The 23799-nt window shown below is 42.6% G+C and overlaps 1 protein-coding gene across 1 annotated transcript in view; it reads right to left on the reverse strand.

Annotated features, from left to right (window-relative positions):
• Window positions 1-23799, reverse strand: part of DOCK8 (dedicator of cytokinesis 8) — a 765653-nt gene that overhangs the window by 254214 nt on the left and 487640 nt on the right. Inside the window, exons 16-17 of the mRNA XM_078675733.1 lie at window positions 21596-21666; window positions 3084-3222 (exon numbers count right to left, since the gene is read on the reverse strand). Of these exons, the coding sequence (XP_078531859.1) occupies window positions 3084-3222; window positions 21596-21666 (210 nt within the window). The remainder of the gene's footprint in view (window positions 1-3083; window positions 3223-21595; window positions 21667-23799) is intronic.

Consider the following 23799-nt stretch of genomic DNA (forward strand, 5'->3'; position numbering starts at 1 on the left):
TGGATCATGTGTAGAAATATTTTAGGATTTACCTTAGTATCATAAAAAATATTTATACATAAATCTTCCAACTTTGGTGTGAGATCCAGATCATTTATCAAAGTTACAAACATTTTCTGATCATTCACATGAATGATTGAGCATTTGCATTTTAAACCCTTATATGGCAGAGTAGCTAAGCCTCCCACAATGCATCCTTTTCCACCCAAATTGTCAGACTTCAAAAAACATTTAAACCAAATATATCAATTACATATAATAATGACATTATATCAATTTGTATTATATTGACAGGTTTCGCTTAACAATAAAGTATCACAATCCTTAACCAACAGGCTATGATGTTAAGACCGAGTACATTCCAAAATACCAAGGCCCTAATTACGATGCCGGTCGGACGAGCGTCTGACCAGCATCATTGTGCTAAAGGGGCTGACCGACAGGTAGCCGGCAGTCCTTACTGCCAAATTAGGATCCGATCGCCATGGAGGCAGTCGGAAACATGCCTCTTTGCTGGATGTATGACGTTACAACGCATACTTTTACTCCGCATACCATTACAACGCGGTATTTACAACGAATACCGTTACAACGCATAGCGCTTTGGGGTGCTGGATAGTGGTAAGTATAATTTACTATTCTAACTCCAGTCCCCGTGGACCCTAGGGAAGGTGTTGGATAGTAAATTAAACTTACCTCTTATCCTAGAGCGCCCCCCAGCGCAATGCGTTGTAATGTCATGCGTTGTAATGCCCGCGTTGTAATGGTAGTGCGGAGTAAAAGTTGCGTCGTAACGGGTGTATACCCTCTTTGCTTTGAGGCTTGTGCTGGGGCCTGGAAATGGGCTGCAGAACAAGCCCCAATGCTAAAAGGCATGTCTTTAAACATTCCTGCACCCTGTGGCAGGACACGGGTCATGGATGTTTGTGGGGGCACCTTTGATGCCCCCCTGGTATCATGGTGCAGGCCGCGGAGGTACGGGGCCCCTGCTAGGGGTCCCCAAAGTCCATTTCCGACAGCCTTTCAATGGTGGTTGGACCGCAATTGAAAGGCCGTTGGAAAGGGTCATCAGAATCCCTGCAGCGGTGACTGAGCAGGCACCGCCTTCATTGTAGGGATTACATTCTGAACGCTGGGCCGACAGGCTCCTTGAGCCCGTAGGAAATGCAGCGGTCGGTCCTTCACCCATGCGTTCGGACGACCACATCGTAATGTGGCAGTCTGACCTCTGCTTTAGACGTCGGTGGGAACTACACCAATGTGCCATCTGTGTCGGCCCCACCCACATTGCAATGGGGTCCTTAGTCTGTCAAACTTTCTCCATTACCTTGGTCAGGAATATTTTTTAAGAATAGGTATATACACTTTTTGGACCAAGTTATAGGCTGTTATGTGGGGATTAGGAACTGCCAGATATGGCAAACTGTTGCAAACAGTTGCTTTGAGTCTAGTTAACATATCCCTTCCCTTCTCCATTAAGGCCCTTTTCTAATAATAATCCTTGGCATTCAGACTACAGCTCATGCAAGATAATTGCTCCATAGACAAGTGGCCTCCCTTACAAGAGTGTTGAACACAATTCTGCACTCCACATACTTTAAAATGTGGTTTTAACCCAATTCTACTTTTATGTAGAGTATTTGTCGAATGTATCACTAAAGAACAAATTATCTTAGAATACAAAATCAACCTGTGTGGCCTCTTCACCTTCAGATTTACACATGACTGAACGTTGACATCTACAAGTATCCTCCTGTGTCCTGGCTTCAGCAGATTTTCAAGGACACCACTTTTACTTTCCTTAATCTCTCTACTAGTGAGAGACTTATTACACAACAGCCTTTTCTATTATCTGCAAAAGAAGACTGGCCTCCTTTATGTGCTGAGTGTATATTTCCCACCTCCCTTAAAGCAGCATCCAACTCCCTAAAGGCCACTAAATCAAGTATGCTTCCTTTCAGTGATGCCTCTGTCGCATTCTTTCCCAGGCATTCAAAGGCATTACTGTATACACTGTTTCATTTACTGATGTCGTGCTGGAGTCTGTAGTCAAAGGTTGGTGTTCATTATTTGGTTCAATTCTTGGTGTCTACAGAATCATCATTTAAGTTTTACATTGCTTTCTTCTTTGTTGCTGTAGCGCGCGCCTTTGTAAAAAAGATTTCCTTCGCTTTTTTTTTAGCTTTTTGAAAAAAACAGGGAAAATGTAATACTCTATGTTCTTGGTCCTTATTTAATTCTTCACCACCTCGCCCTTCCTGCTAGCTAGGATTCAATTCTACTAAGGTGTTCCATCTGATGCACCTGCTCTTTAGGGGAATTTATGAAAGTTTCCAAAAAAGAAGATAGCGTCCATTGCACGAGGAGGAGGAGGGTTTAAGTTAATTAGTTGGTTGACTATATGGTATGTTTTACAGACTCTTCAATCTTTGATTCTTAATAAACTACATCAATTACGCTTTGTGCAAAGGCATTATTATTAGCGGATTCAAAAGCAAGAAATACTTTGCTGATCACTGGTTGGTTTTACCATATTCCAAGACATTTTGGAATGGTGTCCTTTTAATTAAACAAATAAATCATTACAAAATGGGCACCATCATTGTGCCTTGGACTGGTTGAGACCTATCGTCTTTGCTTCTGCTTGAAATTGATCAGTTTGCATTGAATTCTACTTTTATGGAAAATACTCCATGGTTATTTCAAATCTTCTTCCTCATTGGCTCTTTAAAAAGAAATACGTTTGACAGGCCCATCATTGTTAACCTGAGGTTTACGTAGTAGCACTTACAGACTACTTGTTGTAGCTGAGCTATATAAGCGTTTAAATGTAATTTCTTTTTATTCCATGATTGACGCACATATTCAATTAATCCATATTTGAGAACATCTAATACTTTACAGATGTGCTTTGAGGTTTAACGGTAGATCAGCTATACAAGCCTCATAGCGCTATCCTGTTAACATTCGAGATGGCTGTTGATTTGTTCGAAATGATTCAGTGTGCCAACAGATGTACAAAGCTTGGTTATGAACTGCATATATGCCTCGCAGTACAGGACTGATAAACACAAATAACATACCGAATACCCTAGAAGGGTTTCCACTGACGTTCCTTGCTTTTGCTGGCAGCTGATGTGATAGAATGTGAACAATAAGTGGTGCTTTTCTGTGAGTTTCGCTGGCAGCTTAATTTTTACTTCTTCGTAGAAATCCGGACACCTGGGAGAAACGAGGAAAGCATTCCATTAAAACTTAAAAGCTGAGTGGCATGAAGAACTAGATATTATTTTTTATGGAAAGACCTGAACACTCTGGAAAGGTCAGATTATAAGCTTCGATTACAAATCAAACACAGACACACTCTCGATTACATGTACTATTTTCTACATCATTTCATTGCAGTACAAGTTGTTCCAATATACTACAAAGACATTTCGAATATGTGCCAGGTTCCTCGGTCTATACTTTCTCTTCTTCCTACAAAGTACCATTTTCAGCAAAACAATTTAATTTAAGGGATCACAAAGTGCTCTAAATGGTACCAGTTCACCACGGTATCTGGAAAACTATGCTGAACATAGGTGTCCAAAAACCTTCACATATGAGTGAATTTACAGTCAGCACAGAGCCAAGGACCCAAACTGTAGATAGGTTGATACACATGAAAAATTGTACAATTATTGTGTCATTTTACATGTAAATAAATCTGGGGGAACAGGTGGGTTGGGGGTTGGGGTGTGCCAGATACTGAAGTCCTCTATAAGTACGTGAACTCCCATTCACTTTTAAAGTGTGTGTGTATTTACAAACATTTGGCAGACACGTCCCCAACATGGACAGTGATGGATTTGCCTCTGCCCAGGGCAGGAATAAGCCCCTATCCATGGTGGGATTGATGAGTGACCAACCTTAAAAAAGGTGTAGGGAAGAGGAGAAATCATTTCTCTGTGGTAAAAAAAAGTTTGAAATTAGATATGCAATTCTGCGGCATGTTTAAGCATGTGTAAATGTATATGCATGTGTTAATGGTAGTGCATGTCAGCAATATGGAATTTACAAAGATTTCCAGAAATACTCTAGTGAAACGTGGACGGTCACAGATTCATTGGAGAAATCCTGTAATCCTTTTTTAAATTCCACAGTGGGACCAATTTTACTCCAAATCTAGGTGACAGCTTACAGTAGTAGATCAGGCCCACAGCACATATTTTTCTAACTTGTTTGTATAAACGTTTCTAAGACCTGCCTCTCGGTCTACTGACATTTTACTGTCCTCCTGTAAAGCAGGAGACCAACAATTTGCTGGGGACATTAGATATATTTTTGTAAAGAAGGAATATCGGCTTGGAGTTCTACTTCTAGAAAAAACGTAAATACTGACTGGAGGCTGCGTGGTAGACCTGCAGTCACTGGTTTTCCCTCTTGAGCTGCTCTTTCCTTGGAGGCGGCAGCTGCTTTGGAGGAGAACCTTGAATGGTTTTACCTCTTACCTCTTACTTTCTTACATAAGGAAAGAAATACACGGCTGTGAGGATGACTGCCCCCTGAAGTAGCCCTGAAAGGGAAGTCACACGCTGTCTCAGAGATGGCAGAGTATTCGCTTCTCAGCCAATAGCATGTGATGGATGCTCCTCTCATGATGACTGGAGCAGGATGCTGGGATGCTGCAGACTTTGTCTATGGACTCTACGTCACTTTCCGCTGCTGCCCGTGCGTACAGGCTGCGCATTGCTCCAGGATGATGCACCCCTTATTACAAGCCTACCTCCTACCTACCTACCTATATATGGCTCCCCTTCTTACGCTGATTGAATCCCATGGGATCCTCGTGACTTCCTATGCTGACGACACCCAGCTTGTCGTCACTATCGACAAAAGACACCCTGACGCTGCCCTTAGATTCCAAAATTGCCTCTCCCAAGTTTTTTCCTGGCTCAACCTTAATCATCTTAAATGTAACAGTGCCAAAACTGAAATAATACCCCTAGGCAAAGGCACCCTCTTTTCCCCTAAAGATTGGTGGCCTCCTAACTCCGAAGCACCCCCGAGTGCGGTCACCTCAGCCCGCAATCTTGGAGTCCAATTCGACTCGTCCCTTAGCTTCGACGAGCATGTGCGCATTACCGCGGGGCGCTGTTTTGGCCTGATCAGGCAGTTAAGGAAATTCTTTGACTTTCTGCCCATCTCTGCCAGGAAATCAGTCGCGGTGGCTCTTATTCTCTCCCGGCTGGATTATTGTAATGGCCTCCTAGCAGGCATAAAGAAATCTTCCCTTAAAAAACTGCAAAGTGTGCAACACGCAGCGGCCAGGCTTGTTCTGAAACTCCCTCGCAGGTCTTCGGCCTCTGCAGCGCTCAACACCCTCCATTGGCTGCCCCTCCATAAGAGAATACTCTTTAAGCTCCTTGTCACGGTGTTCAAATCTACTAGGAACACCGGTCCATCTTATCTGACCAAGCGCTTTCTGCGCTACATTCCAACTCGTTGTCTGAGGTCCTCAGGAGCTAATTTAATTTCTGTACCCAAAATTAAACTAAAAACTAAAGGCGGGAAAACTTTTGTTTTTCTGGCTGCCAGGGCATGGAATTGTCTCCCCCCCCTACCTTAGGCATGCCCCTTCAGAAAGCGTTTTCAGGAATCTCCTGAAGACCTGGATCTTCTCTCAGTCTGACTCATCGGTCCTCGCAGCTATCTGATCCTTGCTCTCCTTTGATGGTTCTCTGTGTGCTCAGCGCCAAGATGCTCCTTCCGGAGCGATAGTCGCGCTATACAAATTCTAATAAATATCAAATATCCTCCGAGATTCATTCTTTAGCCCATGAGTGGAGGGGGTGTGCCGGAGTCGTCACAAGCACAAGGAGCGAGAAAAAGGAGCGGGAGCTGGCGCTGGAGCTGAGAATGCTGGTACAGGCGAGAGGCAAGGTCATCTACATTGTATTTACACACTCTGTTCACCATTTTAGAAGGTGCCCTTGTAAGACATAGTCCTCACTTTCTCCCTACCGTTTCAAATATAGTGGGGTAGAAAAGAGGAAGAAGCAGGAAGGTAAGTGTCTGAGGTTTTCTGGGCGATTCGAGGAGTTGGGAGAATTGCTAACCACATAGGAAGCAGTATCTAAAAGGGAGGTTTATGGAGCCTTGTTCCAGTCCCTGGCAGAATATTTTGGCAACCCAACAATGGCTTTGACCACAACAGACTCCATTTCTGGCTGGCATGTTGGGAGACAACAAAGACTGTGCGGAGTGCACTGGGCCTTAGCTGCAATACCAAGGAAGTCTGTAATGCTGCTCTAAGTCTTAAGTTAAGTTCTCCCTCTATCTGAAGCCACTTTACAAGCCTAATTTAATGATCGTTTTAAGTGCTTTTAATTTATCAACCAATAGCGAAAGTTAGCCTGCTTTTAGTAGGAAAGGGATAGTGCGATGGATCACAAGCCTGGAACTGGGTGATCCTGGTACACTAAGATTTTGTATCCAGAAAGAAATATTAGAAAGCTTAAATGAGCAGTCATTAATTGTTAAAAAGTTTAGAACTGCGGTTAACTTGCTACAAATGGATGAATCCATACTTTTCACCCTATCGCCATATCAATTAAAGGCCACTTTGATGCAGGCCACCTGGAAATTAAGTTTCACCAGGGTTAGGGAAGCCCATATTTTAAAGAGAGGTGCACACCCAGCTATTGACTCCTGTGTGATAAATAAAATACAGGTTTATATCTCTTGGAACCTGCCCCATGGAGTGCCCCGCTTTTGGTTATTATTGAGGCAGGGAATATTCCCTTTAAACAACGTACTATCTAAATGGTATGGTTCTTCTCCGGTTTGTAATCTGTGCAATACTTCTATCCAGGATGTTAATCATGTGCTATTTATCTGCCCCGCCCTATTACTGTATCGGCGCAAATTGCTGAGGCCAATCTGTTTACAATTATCTATCCTTTCAGCCTCTGCACTAATAGATTCCATTTATGAACCACAAAATTAAATGTTTTGTCATAGGATTTTTAACTTTTTTAAGTGTTTTTTTAAATATGTACTAAAACATTTATATGAAGGCTATGATTACTAAATTTGGTTTTATTTGATGTTTTATAGCATTTAGGGTATTTTATATCATATTGTAATGCTTTGTAATTGTCCATTTCATTTTTATGTGGATCTCTTTGGAGTTCCAAGATCATAAATAAATAAACTTGAAACTTGAACTGGCTACATAAGGTAAGGTGGCAAACCCACTCCTATGCCTCCTATGCCCCACTCACAGCAAACTACATGAGTTGGGCATAGACTGATGCCTGTGCACAGCTAAGCGAGAGAGGGTGAGGCCGATTTACGAGCCTTTACAGAAGCTGATGGATTTAAGTACATGCCAAGGAATGAGAAAACCTAAACTTAAGCTGCCGTTTGAGGCATTGTATGTTGCTGAGTCTTCCAAAGTGAGGGGTAAACTGTCTTTGGTTCTCAGCAGTAGACCAAGCGGATCAGGCTGCTTGCATTTGGGCTCCCCAAGTCTGACGTAGCATTTCAATAAAACCAGGGATAAGTCCCAAGAAGGGAGCACTTAGCCCAAAGGGCAGGATACAATCCCAAGCAGGGGGCCATTGTGGCACCAAAAGACAGCCTATAACATTCAGATTGCCCCCGAGAGGTCCAGTCGCAAGTAGATAGTACAGAACAAGAAGGGCCTTCGCAACTCTATCAACTGGGAAATAAATTGGAAGCTACTGATTCTGTAACCAAGTGCTATCCAGTTTTTGCTAGCTCTGGTCCCTAACTGAAGGAGGATCCAACTTTAAGGCCTGTGTGGGCGATGTCACGAGTTAGGAGTCTGAAAAGGCAATGAAAGTGGATGAGGGGGAAGGTCCGCAGTACGTGCTGGCTCTCCAACATCTCCTGGGCTAAGTGTACCCCCCTGCTACTTGGCTTAACTCCAGTCAAACAAATGTGGTACAAATTTAGTAAAAGTCACTCCTGCAACACTAAATCATCTGACTTCTGGAGGAGAGAATCTTTCAGTGTCCCTGGCATCTTAGTATCAGGGCCATGGAGCTGCTTCTATATTTGAAGCAATTTTTTTAGTGTGTTTATTGAAGTTTTGCACACATCATTACAGCTCCTGCAAGTGAATCACCAAACATATTAAAACATGAGCATGTATGTAAACTGCATGTTATCGGTATGGTGACCAAGTACATCGCTCTCGGACATGCCTTTGAGAAAGATATAATCAGTAATAGCAAACACTGAACAATATTGCTCAAATGAGGCGAAAATAATAAAATAACAAAAAAGAAAAAGGAAAAAGAAAGAAAATCAAAGTGTGAAAGCTCTGAAAGCTGTACCAAATGGAAGCGATGCACGTCTGGTGGGTGAGGCGGTAGTCAGCAGAGAATGGGCATAAGGGGTGCTCACAAGCAATTGTCCCAAGCCAGGCTGAGGAGGGAAAAGGGGGTAAGACTAAAATTATGCTAATAACTATGGTATATAGTAGGGAAGAACAAGACCCAATGTGTGTCCCAGAGAGGGCACAGGGTGGGTGGGATCTGTGTTCATGAGTCCCCGAGTGTCAAAAGGGCTGGTAGGTGGGTGCAGTCATGGCCATATGTCTATTTATGGAAACTGTGTGCAGGTCATGCAAGTGTGAATCATGGTGGACGCTCGTTGGTTTTGGTCTCCACGTTAAGTAAGAAGGTCTCCCAACATTGCCCACCCATGCGGGAACCTCCACTTATCTGGAGCAGCTTGAGAGTGTGGCCGCCGCTCTGGGCAACGTTAGTAGTGCGCTGAACCAGCGCCAAAGTTCCAGAGGGGCAGGGGCTTTCCATGCCATGGCTATTTGGCGTTTGAACAATACAAAGGGCAGGCGACTCCTCCACTAAGACGAGTGTCACCCCACTGCTCTGCGAGCAGGTGAAAAAACTAAAATAAAATGATAACGCATTGTTATTATCATTTTATTTTTCATTGTTGCTCAGCTGGTTAGTGGCAGGGCAGGGCTAACCTGTGTCAGAGGAACAGGGGGAGGAGTGGTGGCATTCTGTAAGTGCGCCTGACAGTTTGACCGGCCGCTTTGGGCCGGCCAAACAGTCATGCGCACTTTGCATGTTCTCCACCCAGGCTGTATTACAGCCTGGGTGGAGAACATGCCCAAACGCCAAGGCCCTCTCTGAACCATGGTGCTCAGACCAATCACAATGCTGTTATAAGCAGTGTTGTGATTGGTTAGAGGAGTCTGGAAGCCAGGGTGCTTCCTGTTACTGCTTCCTGCTCTGGAGTCCTGGAAGCAGGCGAAGAGGACAGAGAGGCGGCAGAACACAGGTGATTTTTTTTCTTATTCTCTACACCCATCCCCCACGTCCCGCCCACACCTCTTTAAAGTATGCATGCCGCTACTGGGCCAAGTCAATAAAGCAGTGGAGCTGTTTGACCCCTTTGAAGCAGAGGTGTAAGTCCAACAGGCAGGATTCAGGTTTCAAGTGAACTTGTTAGAGCTAAAAGACTTGAAAGTCAGCCAGGCAGTGTTGGCAATGGCTCTTGGTGCCCAAATGCAGGGTTTGAAGAGAAAGTTAGACACCCTGCCTAATTACATACTCGACCTCCGAGAAAGAGTGTCAAACTGTGAAGACACTCAAAATGCATTTTCCGAGCAAACCTCCTCCCTTTTCACAAAGAAGATCAAGCCACTAAAGACCCAGCTGGAAGAAGAGGACAATAGGGCAAGGTTCTCTCATTTAAGATTTTTTGGAGTTCCAGTCAGAGGACCAGAATATCCCAGCGAGCGAGGTTGTCAAGCAACTGATAGCAACTCTCATGCTCTCTGAGATGAAGGACAACTATACAATAATGTGAGCCCACAAAGTATCTTTCTCAGTCAAAACAAGTCACAGCCTAGAACAATATTGGTGAAATTCAGTGATTACGGAGTTAGGGGAAAAAATGTGTCCACAGCCATTAAGCACAAAGTGTATAGCTCACCGAAAGGGTTCAACTTTCAGATCTTTTTGTAAGTCAGCGAGGAAGAGGAGGACTTTTAAACAAATGATTCCTGACTTTTGCTCCTAGGGTGTTCAGGCTATGCAGCTTCAATTAGCTAGGCTAAAGGCTCTTGCAAAGGGGACATTTCACAACTTTACTGATACAGACTCTTCCCAGCTGCTATTTAGCGACCTTCAAATGCACCCTGGGGGCGTATAGGGCTAATTAAAGCTGTGTTCCAATTGTTAAGTTGAGAAGATCAATCCACCTTCCATGTATTGTTGTTTAAAGTGCCTATTTTTTTTGCCCCCCGTTTGTTTTCCAGGGTGAACTTTGTTATTTTAGAATGCGGGAATTCGATTTCTTTTAGGGAGTACTAATGTCCTTGGTTTTATAAGACGGGGGTTTGCTGGCTCACAGCAGAGCCCAAATTATCTGTAAACTTTTTTGAGCAAGTTAATGGACTTCAGAGCACTAGAGTAGATTATTAATTGACAGTAGATGTCTCTTTCTTAATTCCTGGGCTCGAAGGGCAGCATGGTATAGAGGAAGGGCAGTGGTCTCCTCCTCTCTTTTTGGCCTATCACCAGCGTGCCACATGTAGGATGGGAGGGAGTCTGGTGAGGGGAGCATGGTTCTCGCCGCCAAGGAGGTTGAAGGGGGCGTTGGGGTAAGGTCATGGAGAGGCAGCGATCCACAATTTGGGCCTGGTAAGGGGTGTTTAGGGGTTATAAAGTAGGAAAAAGGTTCATTAAAAAGTTTCTGATGACAAATACTATTGAGCAGTTGTGATCTGGCTTGCAGAAGCAGGTCCTGATATTCTTTCCCTAGTTTAGTTACATCAGTTTACAATCATTTCTTTGAATGTTAATGGAACCAATAATTCCCACAAGAGCATTACTGTCGTGGGCAGCCAGTAACAAATATGTAATTCTGGTTGCTTCAGGAAACCCATCTTAAAAGCTGGTTCAAAGTAAGTACTCATTTTTGGATACCCTTCGAAGAACTGTGAGTATCTTCAGCTTCTGCCATGCATTGGGGAGTTGCAATTTTAACTTCCAATAGGATTTCATTGTCCATCAAAACCCTTCATAAAAGAGCCAGGAGAAGGGCAGCTGTTGCTGTTAATGTGCAAGTGCTTGTTTTCATTGTAGTTTCATACTATGGCCCAATCGAAGATAACTCATCATCATCATCAAATAACTTTATTTCGATTCCACAACGGAGTCATAAAAGTATACACCAATATAAAATACATAAATTGTCATAAAAATCCACGATACATATTTACATGTTTAGGATTTACAATACATTAAAATTAACCTTGATCATGGACATGACATAAAGTGCTAAGTTAGTTTCATCAACAGGCCAACAGGAGAAACATTTTATAGAAATTTTCAACCCACAGCTTATTTCAATATCGATTTCTAATAGCAAAGGCTGATCTAATAAAACTAAGTACAGCATTACAAATGTTTGGGGTTGACAAGGACAATAAATGTTCATAGCCCTCTTTGTAATAGCATGATCCAAAGGATAGTAAAACTGGTCTAATAAAAGTATTTCTTGGGACCTTATACAAAGCACAGAAAAGGATAAGGTGCAAAGTACTTTGCGAGACCCTATCATTACAGGGGCAAGGAGGTAGTCTCTCACACCACCCCCCTTGCTTTGGAAAGGCAAAAAGAAAGTGTAGAGTACTGAGGCGAAACCTTGTCAAATAAAAACGCCATTGCGTATTGATGATATACGATAGATAAAAAGGCCGCAACAATTTGCCCCTAACATACAGTGCATGCTCACTATTCCTTAAGGTACCCAAATTAGAACCATAGGCATTTTTAATAGTTAACTTTGAATCCTTGCTAATCATATCAGGGTTTTCAAACATATTACCTAACCCAATCTTGTAAAAGGTATCCCTAACATATAGGAGCCATGGAATCTCCCTATAGTGGTCAAGTTTAAGGCAATCTTGTAAAATATCCTTTGTCAATTTCAATTCTTCAGATTGCCAAACTTTAGACCATAGTAGTAGTGGAGCTACATGTATAATGTCACTTACAAACTCCATACCCACCTCCCCATGACAAAAACTGTTCGACGTACCCGATGGGACAGATAAGAGTCGTTTTATGAATTTATTCTCCATAATCTGCAACTTTTCACAGTTTTGTGACCCCCAGACTCCAGCACCGAAAGTTACAGCTGAGACACACTTGGCTTTATACAAGGATATTATTTCTGCTATTCGCCGTTTACCTAGTTTACTGGCAAAACGAAAAAGGGCTTCAATTGATTGTGTAACCTTTTGGACCCGAGCTGATATCAAAGGGTCCCAATTCAATTTCTTGTTAAATAGGTTACCCAGATAATTAAAATTATCAACTTTCATTATAATTGAGTCCTTCACCATATACCTGCGGATTTTTACACTTCTCGGGCCGCAAGTCATGGCAAAGGATTTAGTGAAGTTGACCCTAAGATCTAAACTTTCCATAAATGTATCAAAAGCATTCAGACAGATCTGCATGCTATTGGAAGTGAGGGTCATTAAAACAGTGTCGTCTGCGTATGACAACATTGGAATCCTTTTGCCATTAGCCTGTGGAAAGTCAGCGCCAGATTCTAACAGAAAACTTTCTAATCCATTGGTATAGACCAAAAATAAAAAAGGAGCTAAAATACATCCCTGGCGGACACCTTCAGTGGATAATATGGGTCTAGTCTTCTCCCCACCAGGGCCATATCTAATTCTCACTGTTGTGGCGGCATGGAGCCTGCGAAGCAAGGTAACCAAAGGTTCCTCAAACCCCATAGACTCCATCATCTGCCATAGCTTACCCCAACATACATTGTCAAAAGCACTGGACAAGTCCATGAATGCCAAGTGGATGGAACTGCTCTTGGCACCCATGTACTTGCCTATAATTAGTGCCAAATTAAGACACTGCTCGGTGGTTCCTTTACCTTTCTGAACCCGTATTGGGAGTCCACAATAATCCCTGCTGACTCTGCCCATGTTTCAAGACGAGCCAATATCACTCTGCCCATTAATTTGCAGGACGCGTCTATTAGTGATATTGGCCTGTAGCAACACGGGTCAGACTTATCACCCTTTTTGAAAATGGGTACCACAACCGCCTCTTTCCAGGAAATCGGAATAGACCCCACCACTATTGCCTTAAAAACATTTAAGAGTAGTGGTGACCAGACCTCTAAATTATGTTTAAAAAGATCCAAGGGTACTGCATCAGGCCCTGGGGCCTTTAATGCAGCACCCTTACTCAAGGCAATCTTTACCTCAGGAAGCGTTAATGAGTCACTAAGTAATTTTGCTGACTCCATATTGAAGTCGCCAGCTCCCACAGTAGTAGTCAGTAATACCTCATTTGGGTTGAAAATTTTACTATAGTGAGCTACCCAAGAGTCTTCTGGTATATGCACTTGGATGGTACCCTCTTCTCCAGTTTTTAGAAAAGGTCGGTTTATTACCTCCCAAAAAAGCCTTGTTTCCCTCAGTTCAACCGCTCTTTCCAGATCTTCCCATGCCTTAATCCTTAAGTCATTTTTTCTTTTGCTGACTGCATCTCTATACCTTTTCCTAACTAATCTGACCACATCTCTGTCACGTGGTACTTGGCGTAAAGCCTTTGTTAGACTTGTTTGAGCAGCAGAACATTCTTCGTCAAACCATTTGGGTCCCTTATCTTGGTTCCTCCCCCCTGTCTTTACTAGGTGTGAAGCCACGTTTCCCAGTAATAATTCAAAGTTCTTGATTATAAAATCTGGGTTGGATATAGGCGTCAAACAAATTTCTATCCCATCCTTGTTTTTACTAAAGATGTCCGCCTCCAATTGCCTCACATCTACTTTATCCCACCTTAAGGTGACCCCCTGATTTTGACTATGTTTTATCGGTTGTTCCCCAGTCTGAGTTTTCTCAAGGACAGAGTTAAAACTCAAAATTAGGGGGTTGTGGTCGCTGGCGGTATTCGCCTCAATTTTAAAATCCTTTACAAGGTGGGCAAAATCCTTAGATACCATAGCAAAATCGATTGTACTCACTCTGCCCCCTGTACCCTGAAAAGTGGGTATACTCGGTGAACCGGAAAAGCTAGACATATCCAGGATACATAAATCATTATTCAAAACAATACTGTTCAAAGCCTCCCCCTGTTTCGAATGAATAAAATGAGCCATAGGCTGGTCAGTTGAGTCCACCAGTCCACATACTCTAGACCCACTAAATGTGCATAACACACAATTAAAATCGCCTAACCATAAAATAAAAAGAGGGAAAACCCTGTTTGTAACCTTAGCAATTTCCTCCTGTAATTTTTCAATAACTGTGGTTGCATGGGGATCAAATATATTATAGTACCAATTTATAAGAAGAAGGGTTACTGGAAATAGGTCCTTGATCATAAGTAATTGGTACCAAGGAGATTCCACCACTCGCACCACATGTGTTAGGTTATACTTTACAGAGATAGCTGTCACAAGCCCACCTTTAGCTCTCCCTGCTTGTGAAGGCTCTGCAAAAACATTAAACATTTGGTAACCATCCAAGCTATGGTCCATAGTACTCCATGTCTCCTGGAGGCAGACAATGTCAAAGGATTCAATGCATTCTAGCCAGGCAGGATCCTCTAGCCTCCGCCGGAGACCAGCTATATTCCAGGAAGTTAAACGAAAGCAGCTGTCCTCTACCCGATTCCCCTCTTTACCCCGTAATGATTTTCCATTAAGGTGAACTATGTCACTCCCACCCACTCTTGTTTCTATACCATTATTTGCTGCATCAGCATAGGGGAAGTTTGTGCCTCTAGTATTACAGGAGTTTTCTCTACTCCACTGATCTAAAACAGAATTAAGAATTACTTTGCCTGCAGATCCCATATTCACGTGGGTAACATCATCTTTATCTCCGCTAAGGCTGCAGGATTAGTATTTTGCTCATCAAGGATTTGGGTTATATTACTAGCCCAAGAACCCTCTACATCCATATTCCCTTTCTCCAACTCATCCCACTAAATAAGTTCATGATAAGTCACTGGTACAGGCATACCCTTCTCGACCGGAAAAGGAGATATTAACAAGTCTTCACAGACAGATCTCTCTTGTAGGGGAGTTGGGGTCAGTCAATCATTTACGTCCATACCAGTTAAGGGATGAAACATGTTATATAAAGGAATATTCCAGAATTCCTTTGGGTCTGTGGGAGGATAATTATTATTGGTTAAAATTGGGTACCTATTTGGATAATTGGGCGGAAAAAAGGGGATAACATTTCTATTATAATAAGTAGGGATGGCAGAGTTCGTGATTTGTTTCGAATGATAAGGGACGTCAAAACCATGCCCCCTTAAAGGTTTATTGGGGGGCAACATCATAGTTTCCGGGTAAAAGTAAGTAAAATTTCGGGATGATACTCCTCCATTACTTCTACCCGGAAACCAGTCACTAATATAAGTGACCACCCTATGGTCCCGAAAGTTTACAATGATCAAGTCGCCTTCTATATCTTTTGGGCGTCTCCATTCAGGTGTAAAGGTAGCGGTCTATTTATGCGTAACCAGTGGATAACTTTATTTTTCAAACTAATGTTTGATTCCACATTTCCCTCTGGTACGACAGGGACACCTGTTAGGATGATGACAAAATTAGACGACTCCGGGGGCAGGTCTACTATATTTTTGGAGTTAAGTTTCCCTCTAGTCGAAGAACTTGTTTTAGTGGGGGGTAAACTACTGGTGTGGGCAGATTTTGGTGCCGCTGATTGAGTCTTTTCTCTGCTTGTGGCTTTTATAACTGTAGTATCTAATATGCCTACTGATTTGGTGGAATTTCTATCAGCAGGCATATTATTAGATCTTACAATAGGTGTATGTTGCCTACGTTGGTTATTAGTAGGTTGTTTGGTTATAGATCGGGTTTCAGTTGGAATAGATGAAATTATTAAATTGGAATTTTCTGGCGGAGTAGACTGCGGCAAAAGTCGATCCAATTTTTCATCCAGCCTTTTAAGCCTCTCAATGAGTGGAAGAATGAGAGCCTTTAAAAGACTTTCAACTGCCTCAAAAAGTCCTTCGTTAGAGAAAGATTTACAATCTGAGGTGGATTGCCCTGTTTTTCCCTCTTTCTCCACTAGATCTGGTGGAATTTGTTTGGGATCTGCCACATGTGGAGCCTTCCATGGGTTTCCAACCCCATTTTTTTAACCCACCCTTCCTCCTTCTTTTCCTAACTGGGGAGCGTACTGCTCCTCTATTCCCTTTACTTGTCGGATTGTCACGTGCTCTGCTAATTTTAGCAGTAGATTGAGAATCCTGCGACGTGACTTCCTCCGTTTTGGATCTTCGGGACTAAAGGTAGGATGTTACTAATAGGGTGGGGGGCAGAATCTGAAGGTGAAGGGGTATTAAGATCTATAAGATTATTGGATTCAGCTGTGGACGCATTACTGTCGCCATCCACGATTACTTCCAAGTCTTCTAGTAGTGGCGGGATATCTTGAAAGATTAAAGGGATGTTTTCTGTGTTAAACAGTTCCGCATCGGTCTCAGGGTACGTGGTATCGTGTGCTGATATGCTCGTGGCAACCTTCTCAAGATTGAGAGGTGCCTGTCTCTTAAGATGCTCAATAGAGAGGCGGCGCTCGGCCCTCCTCTCTGCTAGGGCTAACTCCCTATCAATATCTTTGGTGGCTCTAGCAAAATATTTATCAAGTGGGCCAAGTATGGGTACGCCTACACAGTTAGGAAGAGAGTTTAAAATAGGACTAGACATCCTTAGTTTAAAAATACAATGATTAAAAGAGCCGAACAATGGGGGAAATAGTACAAGAGGGAGCCAAATTAAAACACTCAATAAAAGAAGTTAATATTAATTTTCGTGGCTTACTAGCAAAATTGATCAGGGTAACAAGGACAACGGGCCCATGCAAATATATAAATAAGTGATTGACTAAAACCAAAGGTAGTCAGAGGGGTGGCCCAGCCCAGCCACCTTCGGCCACAGACGGTCCCGTCCTTGTCCCGTCCTTCTCCCGGGCTTCTCCCGGTCGCTCCCGCGCAGCGGGGCTGGGCACTTAATTTATATTGTCAGTGTGAGAGGGGAGGGGCATGCAGGGAGAGCGGCCCAGGTGCTGGCTATCAGGTCAAACGGGCGCTCCTGGGACTTGAAGTCCTGCGCCCGCACTCGCTCGCAGCCCTGCAGAAACCAAACCCCCACAGTCACGGCCTCTAGCGTGTGGTAACAGGCTCCTCTGACGAGCTTCGCTGAAGATGAAGATTTAGTGCCCCAACACGAAGCGGGACCCGCTGAGCGGGTTCCGCAAGCAGTAGGTTAAAGGACAGGCGAGGTCACAGCAACACAAAATCCCAGCGTGTGCGCTTTGACTCTAAATCACTCTACCAGTTGAGGCTGGCTTTACTGGATGTTTCCAAACAAACCATTAATGGTGGCAATTTTAATTCGCTCCGATCTATTGCCCTAGATTCATCCAGAAAAAGGGGTTAGCAACAAAAAATAGCGATGCCGCATTAATTCCTCCAGCTTCTGAATCGTGATTTTGGTCTGTTAGATTCTTGGAGAACTAGCAACCCGGCAGTTGAGCAATATACTTATTTCTCTAAAAGGTTCCAATCAGCCACAATAATTTTTCTAACCTCACATTTAGGACAAGATAGGCATTGTAGATGTCTACCCAATTGCTTTGCGGACAATACTGCCATTAAGGAGAAGATTTCAGGTTTTTCTTTAAATAAACTTGAATTCTGCTTCGTTGGAGCTGGTCTGGGAAGCATACAAGGTCACTTTATGTGGGAATGTGATTCAGAAGAGGCCTTAAAAAGGATAAAGCAGGCCCGAGAGTTTTATTCTCAACAAGACAGACTATTGTAGGCTGCAATAGTTGTCTGAACTTTTATATAGCTGGGAGCTGCTCTAATCTCGAGGGGGAAGGAGTTCCAGATGCAGATGCGGGGACAATTACTGAGAATCTGGGACCACCCATTATATTCGTTTGGAACTGGGGTATTATCAGGTAGTTCATTTGAGCAGATCTTAGAGTTAGTTCGGGTGTGTAATTTTGAATTCGGGTAGTGATAAAAGCTAAGTTTTTTCCATTGAGGGTTTTGAAAAAAATGCCGTCAGTTTTAAAAATAGTTCCTTGTTTCACTGGAAGCCAGAGAAGCTTTTTCATCAAAGGGGTAATGTGACAATGTCTGGGTTGTTGGAATATTAACCGGGCTTCCTGGTTCTGAACTATCTGAAGCCTGTGATTGAAGCATTTTGGGAGGCCCACATAAAGGAGTTAACATAATCTATTCTGGAGATGACTAGGGCAATTATAGCTTGAATAAAGGGCCTCAGGAGTGAGGAGTTTTCGAATTTTACTGATTGTAAGAAGTAGTGGAAAGCAGGAAGCAATCACCGCTCAGAGTTGAAGTTTCATAGAGTTCCTCATCAATGAAGACCCCTAAACCTTTTACTGATTTCTTGGGAAAGGGAGGGGCACCCATCACAGAAGGCCAAAACGATGTTTAAAAAAGTCAATCTTACTCCTGGGGATGACAATCCTAGTGTTATCTGCGTTTAATTTGAGACAGCTTCTCTTCATCCACTCACTTTGGAAAGCCTTCTTTAATTCAGAGGAGTTATTAATGTTGTTAAAGAGTAGAAGCATTTTATCTGCATAATTATAGATTTTGACGTTCATTTTTTGAGGACTTAGACTTGAGGGCACATATTCAGATTAAAGATACATTGAGAGAGGAAGTTCTGTTAAGAAGGAAATGATCGAATTTAGCACTGTGCCCTGCAACCCAGCGGCCTAGATATGGTTCACCAGGAGGTCATGGTCAACCATGTCGAAGGCCACTAATAGGTAGAGGAGAACCAGCACCTGAGTGTGGCCCTTGTGACATTCTTCACACGTCCATTATGACAGAGTGGATGATAGCTTCAGTGGAGTGAACGGGGCAGAAACCAGACTGGCAGGGATCGAGGAATTTGGATTACTCCAAAAAGGAGCAGAGGTTTCGAGCAACGTGTGCCTCTACTACTTTTGCTAAATAGGGTAGTAGGGAATTGGGACCTTAATTTTTCTGCTCGAGTGGGACTTCACTGGCTTTTTTTTGGAGTGGTACCGCTATAGCTTGCTTGAATTAGTTAGGTGTTTTACTTTGGCTAAGGGACAGGTTAAGGAGGGAAATAGCTGGTTCAGGAAAATGAGAGAATACTGTTTTTATGACCCTTGGGGGACAAGTGTTATTTGGAGAACCCAATATGACTTTGATCAGAAGGTTCACAAGACAGTCTTTGCTGAAAGTGGGAAAGACGGAGAGGATGACAGGGTTTCTGTCTTTCACAGAGGTTTCAGTCGAGAATGAGCTAGGGGGAATGCTGTCTTTAATGTTCTTGATTTTATCATTAAAGAAGGTGCATAACTTCTGAGTCTGGGAAATGGGTCGAGTGACTCTGTCAGGGTTTGAGAGGTCGAAGATAATTCTGAAGTTCTCCTTTGATTTATTCGTTGAGTTCAAGATTTTGTTTGTAAAAAAGGTGGATTTAGCTTGTGCGATTAACATTTTATATTCTTTGAGGTGTTTATTGTAGACTTTCTTCTTATCAGACGTATAACTGTTCTTTGCTTTCACAGTGGTTCAAGTTTAGCTAGTTGTAGATCCTCAGTGAACCAGTTGGATGAGTTGTCTCGTCTGGCCTGTTTGGTTTTATGGAGAGGGGCGTGAGTATTGCAAGCTACTGCTAGCCAGTCAGTGATTGCTTTCCCATAAAGATCTATGTTATCTTTAGGTCAGGTAGGGTTGTTGCCAGAGAGTCACAGAAGGAGCTAACGTCTACCCGAGACCAGCTTCTGGAGAAGGTTCCGAGACAGGGAGAAAGTTTTATAGGTAGCAGTCCAGTAAGTGAGAATTTGATGAAGTGATGTTCTGACCACCCACAGAGGGAAACTGTGACGTTGGACAAGGATAGGTTTGTGGATAGGTTCGTGGACCAAACTTGATCTAGCACATGACCGTTTTTGTGGGTAGGTGAGAACATGTGTTGTTCGAGATTTAGGCTACTTAGTAGATCAGATAAATCTGTGGATGGCTGCCATCCTTTATCCTTGTTTGCCCGGTAGTTGAAGTCGCTAACTAGCAAGATTTTTGCATGATCAGCAAAAGGTTATGGGAAGTGTTGCATGTAATCTGGTGGTCTATACATAAGAATGTATATAAGGAGGGAAGTCGGAGATTCAAGTTTAATCATAAGGCTGTCGACAGGCAGAATGTTTACCGGGGTTAGTTTGGAGAATCTAAGGTGTTTCTTGATCGCTGCTGCTATGCCACAACTTACTTTATCAGTTGGCCTGTTGGCTTGAAGTAAGTAGTAGCCTTCAGGGAGCACAGCTAGGATATCTGGGGAAGACTCATCAGTGAGACATGATTCAGTTAGGAAAAGGATGTCACATGATTCAGTCTGGTAGGTGAAATACCTCTGTTTGTTGTTTAAACAAAGAACAAGCATTGAGGAAGGTAACCATTAGTTGGTTAGTACTGGGAAAATGGGTAGTAGGATTAGAGTTCTTAACTATGGCGGCGACAGATGACTCAATTACTCTGGTCGGGGACACAGTGGGAGTGGTGTTATTTGAAAGCCCTAATTTGCGTAGTTTGAGCAGGAGTGGGGGATCTAAATGATAACTTAAATAATGGGGGGGCCTAATTTATGAGGCCTTGCTTCAGTTTTGCGCTTTTGATGCGTCACTTTTTGTGACGCATCAGCGGCGTAAAACATGCCTCCTGTTGTGCACTATTTACAAAGTGACGCATCTAAGCAGATGCGTCACTTTGTAAACCCCTGCGCTACATTATACCTGCGTAAGGTATAATGTATGCAGAGGGGGCGTTCCCCTGCAAAAAGCCTCGTAATAGTAACGCAGTGAAATCTATGAGATTTCACTGCGTCACTTTTAGGACACTGTTACGTCAAAATCTTGCGCCTGCCTCACAGCAGGCGTAAGACTGACGCAGGCCCTTTCACATGGGGCTTGCCCCATGTGAAAGGACGCATTGCTGGAGTTGCGTCACTTTTGTGACACACCCCAGCAATGCGTGACTTTTGCGCTAACAGATACGTCAGAAATACTGACGTATCTGTAACTCCTTGCGACATGATGCGTCATACTGTAAATATGACGCATCAATTATGTCGCAAGGAGTGCGCACTGAGAGTGCGCTGTATCGTTAAAGGGACTTTAACGAGACAGCGGGACTTTAATAGCCGGTATAGCCCTGCTACGAAGGGCTTTAAGGCTATTAGAACATTCTGCCACTAGAGGGCAGAATGTTCTAACAAATTAAACAAAGGGTTCTCGAAGCTCGAGGGGATATAAATCCCCTCGAGCTTCGAGAAGCCTTTGTAGAACATTGGAATGTTACCGGCCCGTAGAAGCAGGGAGCACTCCATTGTCTGCAATGGAGCTCCCAACATTCCAAAGTTCTAATTGAACATATTAGACTACATGATGGAATCAGGGTATTATAATACAGTGATCCTTTTCTAGCAATACTTCCTATAGACATGTTCATGCACTCACCGGTTGTGGTATGTAATGGCTGTGTACAGCTCCTGTACAAATTCTGGACCAGATGACTTTCCAAAGATGACCTACAATAAATATTGAAAACATTAAGCATAATTAGCATAACACTGTATCTCTTCCATGTTGAAGTTTTACAATGTTAGAAAATGTTCTCTTTATCTGCATGTTGTAATTTTTGAGGAGCAAATGGAGGCTTGTTAGAATATGATTTGTCAGCAAGTAGAACCAAGCAGTTTCCACAGGTATACCACAACTCTGGTAATTTCTTCCACCCTTACCAGAGGTTTAAAACCTTCGAAGTTAATCGAGTTAAACTAATTATACAATAAAGCTTAAACCACACTGTAATAATCAGGAAATCAAATAAATACATATTTTTAAAAAAGAAGCTTTAAAACGCAAATATTTAAAATTCACAATTGATTTAAACACACATATACAAATCACATATAAGGTCATCAAAACTACAGCACCAAAGAAGTCAACATTACAGGGAACAGAAACAAGATATTATAATGTTTTAATTTGAAGACTAAAACATTAGAAGTGCAACAACTGTGGTCCAATTGAATATTATGTCTTTATTAAAAACAAATATTAGTTTTACATATGGGTATATCATCCTCTACAAAGTTGTCCCTTAAACATTTCCTCCAGATCACCAGCCATCTAGGAAATAAGTGTGGCATGTCCTGTTGTAATAACAATGGTATTTCAAATATGACAAATTTGACCTTTTCAGAGGAATATTCCTCCCAGCATAAATTCTTTAATTTGGACAAACTGATACATCACACATTTCCTCCTGACCAGTCACAGAGCAATGCACGCCCCAGCTAGGGGTTGCATCTTCCTATTGCCACTCTTGATGCCACTGCTGTTCTCTCATCTTCACACCACCTTTATAATGACTCAGAATATAATTTCTCCACAACATGCCCCAAATATCTGCTTCTCCTGTTACTCTTGAATGTTCCAATATCTCAAGGGGGTAACCCAAAATGTATGTGGTTCAAACCTCAGGTTCTATAGACGTTCCTCTAACATTGCAGAAATTACTCAATCAGTATTCATTAGGATTTTCTGAATTTACTTAAATCGACTTTTGATCAGATTATGGATGACCTGCATCATTCGCATCTCTGCTTAACTCCCTGTTGTGCGGGCAGAATTATGGGGCATATTACCAACAACTAGCGATAATTATCGCTATGTTGGCTTAGCGGCAATAATTTTATCGCTGTGTTGCGGCGATTTTTATCGCTTAGGAGAATTGCTATTATCAAGGTTTATCTCCTAAGCGATAAAAATCGGCCGAAATGCATGAATATCGCTGTAAAGTCAGCGATATTCATGCATTACCGAGCTAATGCTCTTAGCCATGTTATCCACCTCCCATTGGATAACATGGCTAAGAACTGCTCAGGGCAGGTGTTAGCTTTTGGAGATATTCGCGCTTAGCACCAATATCTCCAAAAGTTGGTAATAGGAGATAGCGATGTTAGCGACTGTTTCCAGTTGCTAACATCTTGGCACGCCCACTTTGCATGTCATTAGTGATAAATATCTCTGACATGCAAAGCGGGGCCCAAGATGGTCGCTACCTCCTACTAGCTGTCGCTAACTGGTGTTAGCGACAGCTAGGTAATAGGGAGATAATTTTTATCTCCGCTTTCATGGCTTTTAAAGCCAAAAAAGCGGAGATAAATCCCTTGATAATATGCCCCTATGAGTTGTGTGGACTTTATCACGCACAGTACACACTAACACCAGTACCCAAACAGCCAAGGGAGTAATTCTTCACTTCTCTGATCCAAGACATGACTGTCAAAGTCTCAAGACAATCCATGAAAGACACTGGTCGAAAAACGCAAATGTTCGCAAGAGGCAGATCCACAGCCTAATTTAAGTATATTAGAAAGGTTCCATTTCACAGCTGTGCTGCAAAAACACCAGGCCTGGAAAAGTACACTATAAATTGGCATATATTGTCAACATGCCACAGTCAAAGATGCTCACCCACACTGCAGCTTTTACATGCACACTTCATCAACATAAACATTCTCTCCGCTAAAGCAATGTGTCTGCATACAGGGAACCCACAACACACACTTACAAAATATCCCAAAATACTCATATTTTAATATCTTGCATGTGACAGTATAAAGTCAGATATGTTTTAAGCATGCAGAGAATTA

This window comes from Lissotriton helveticus, chromosome 2_1, assembly GCF_964261635.1.
Source record: "Lissotriton helveticus chromosome 2_1, aLisHel1.1, whole genome shotgun sequence".
NCBI classification, from domain to species: domain Eukaryota; kingdom Metazoa; phylum Chordata; class Amphibia; order Caudata; family Salamandridae; genus Lissotriton; species Lissotriton helveticus.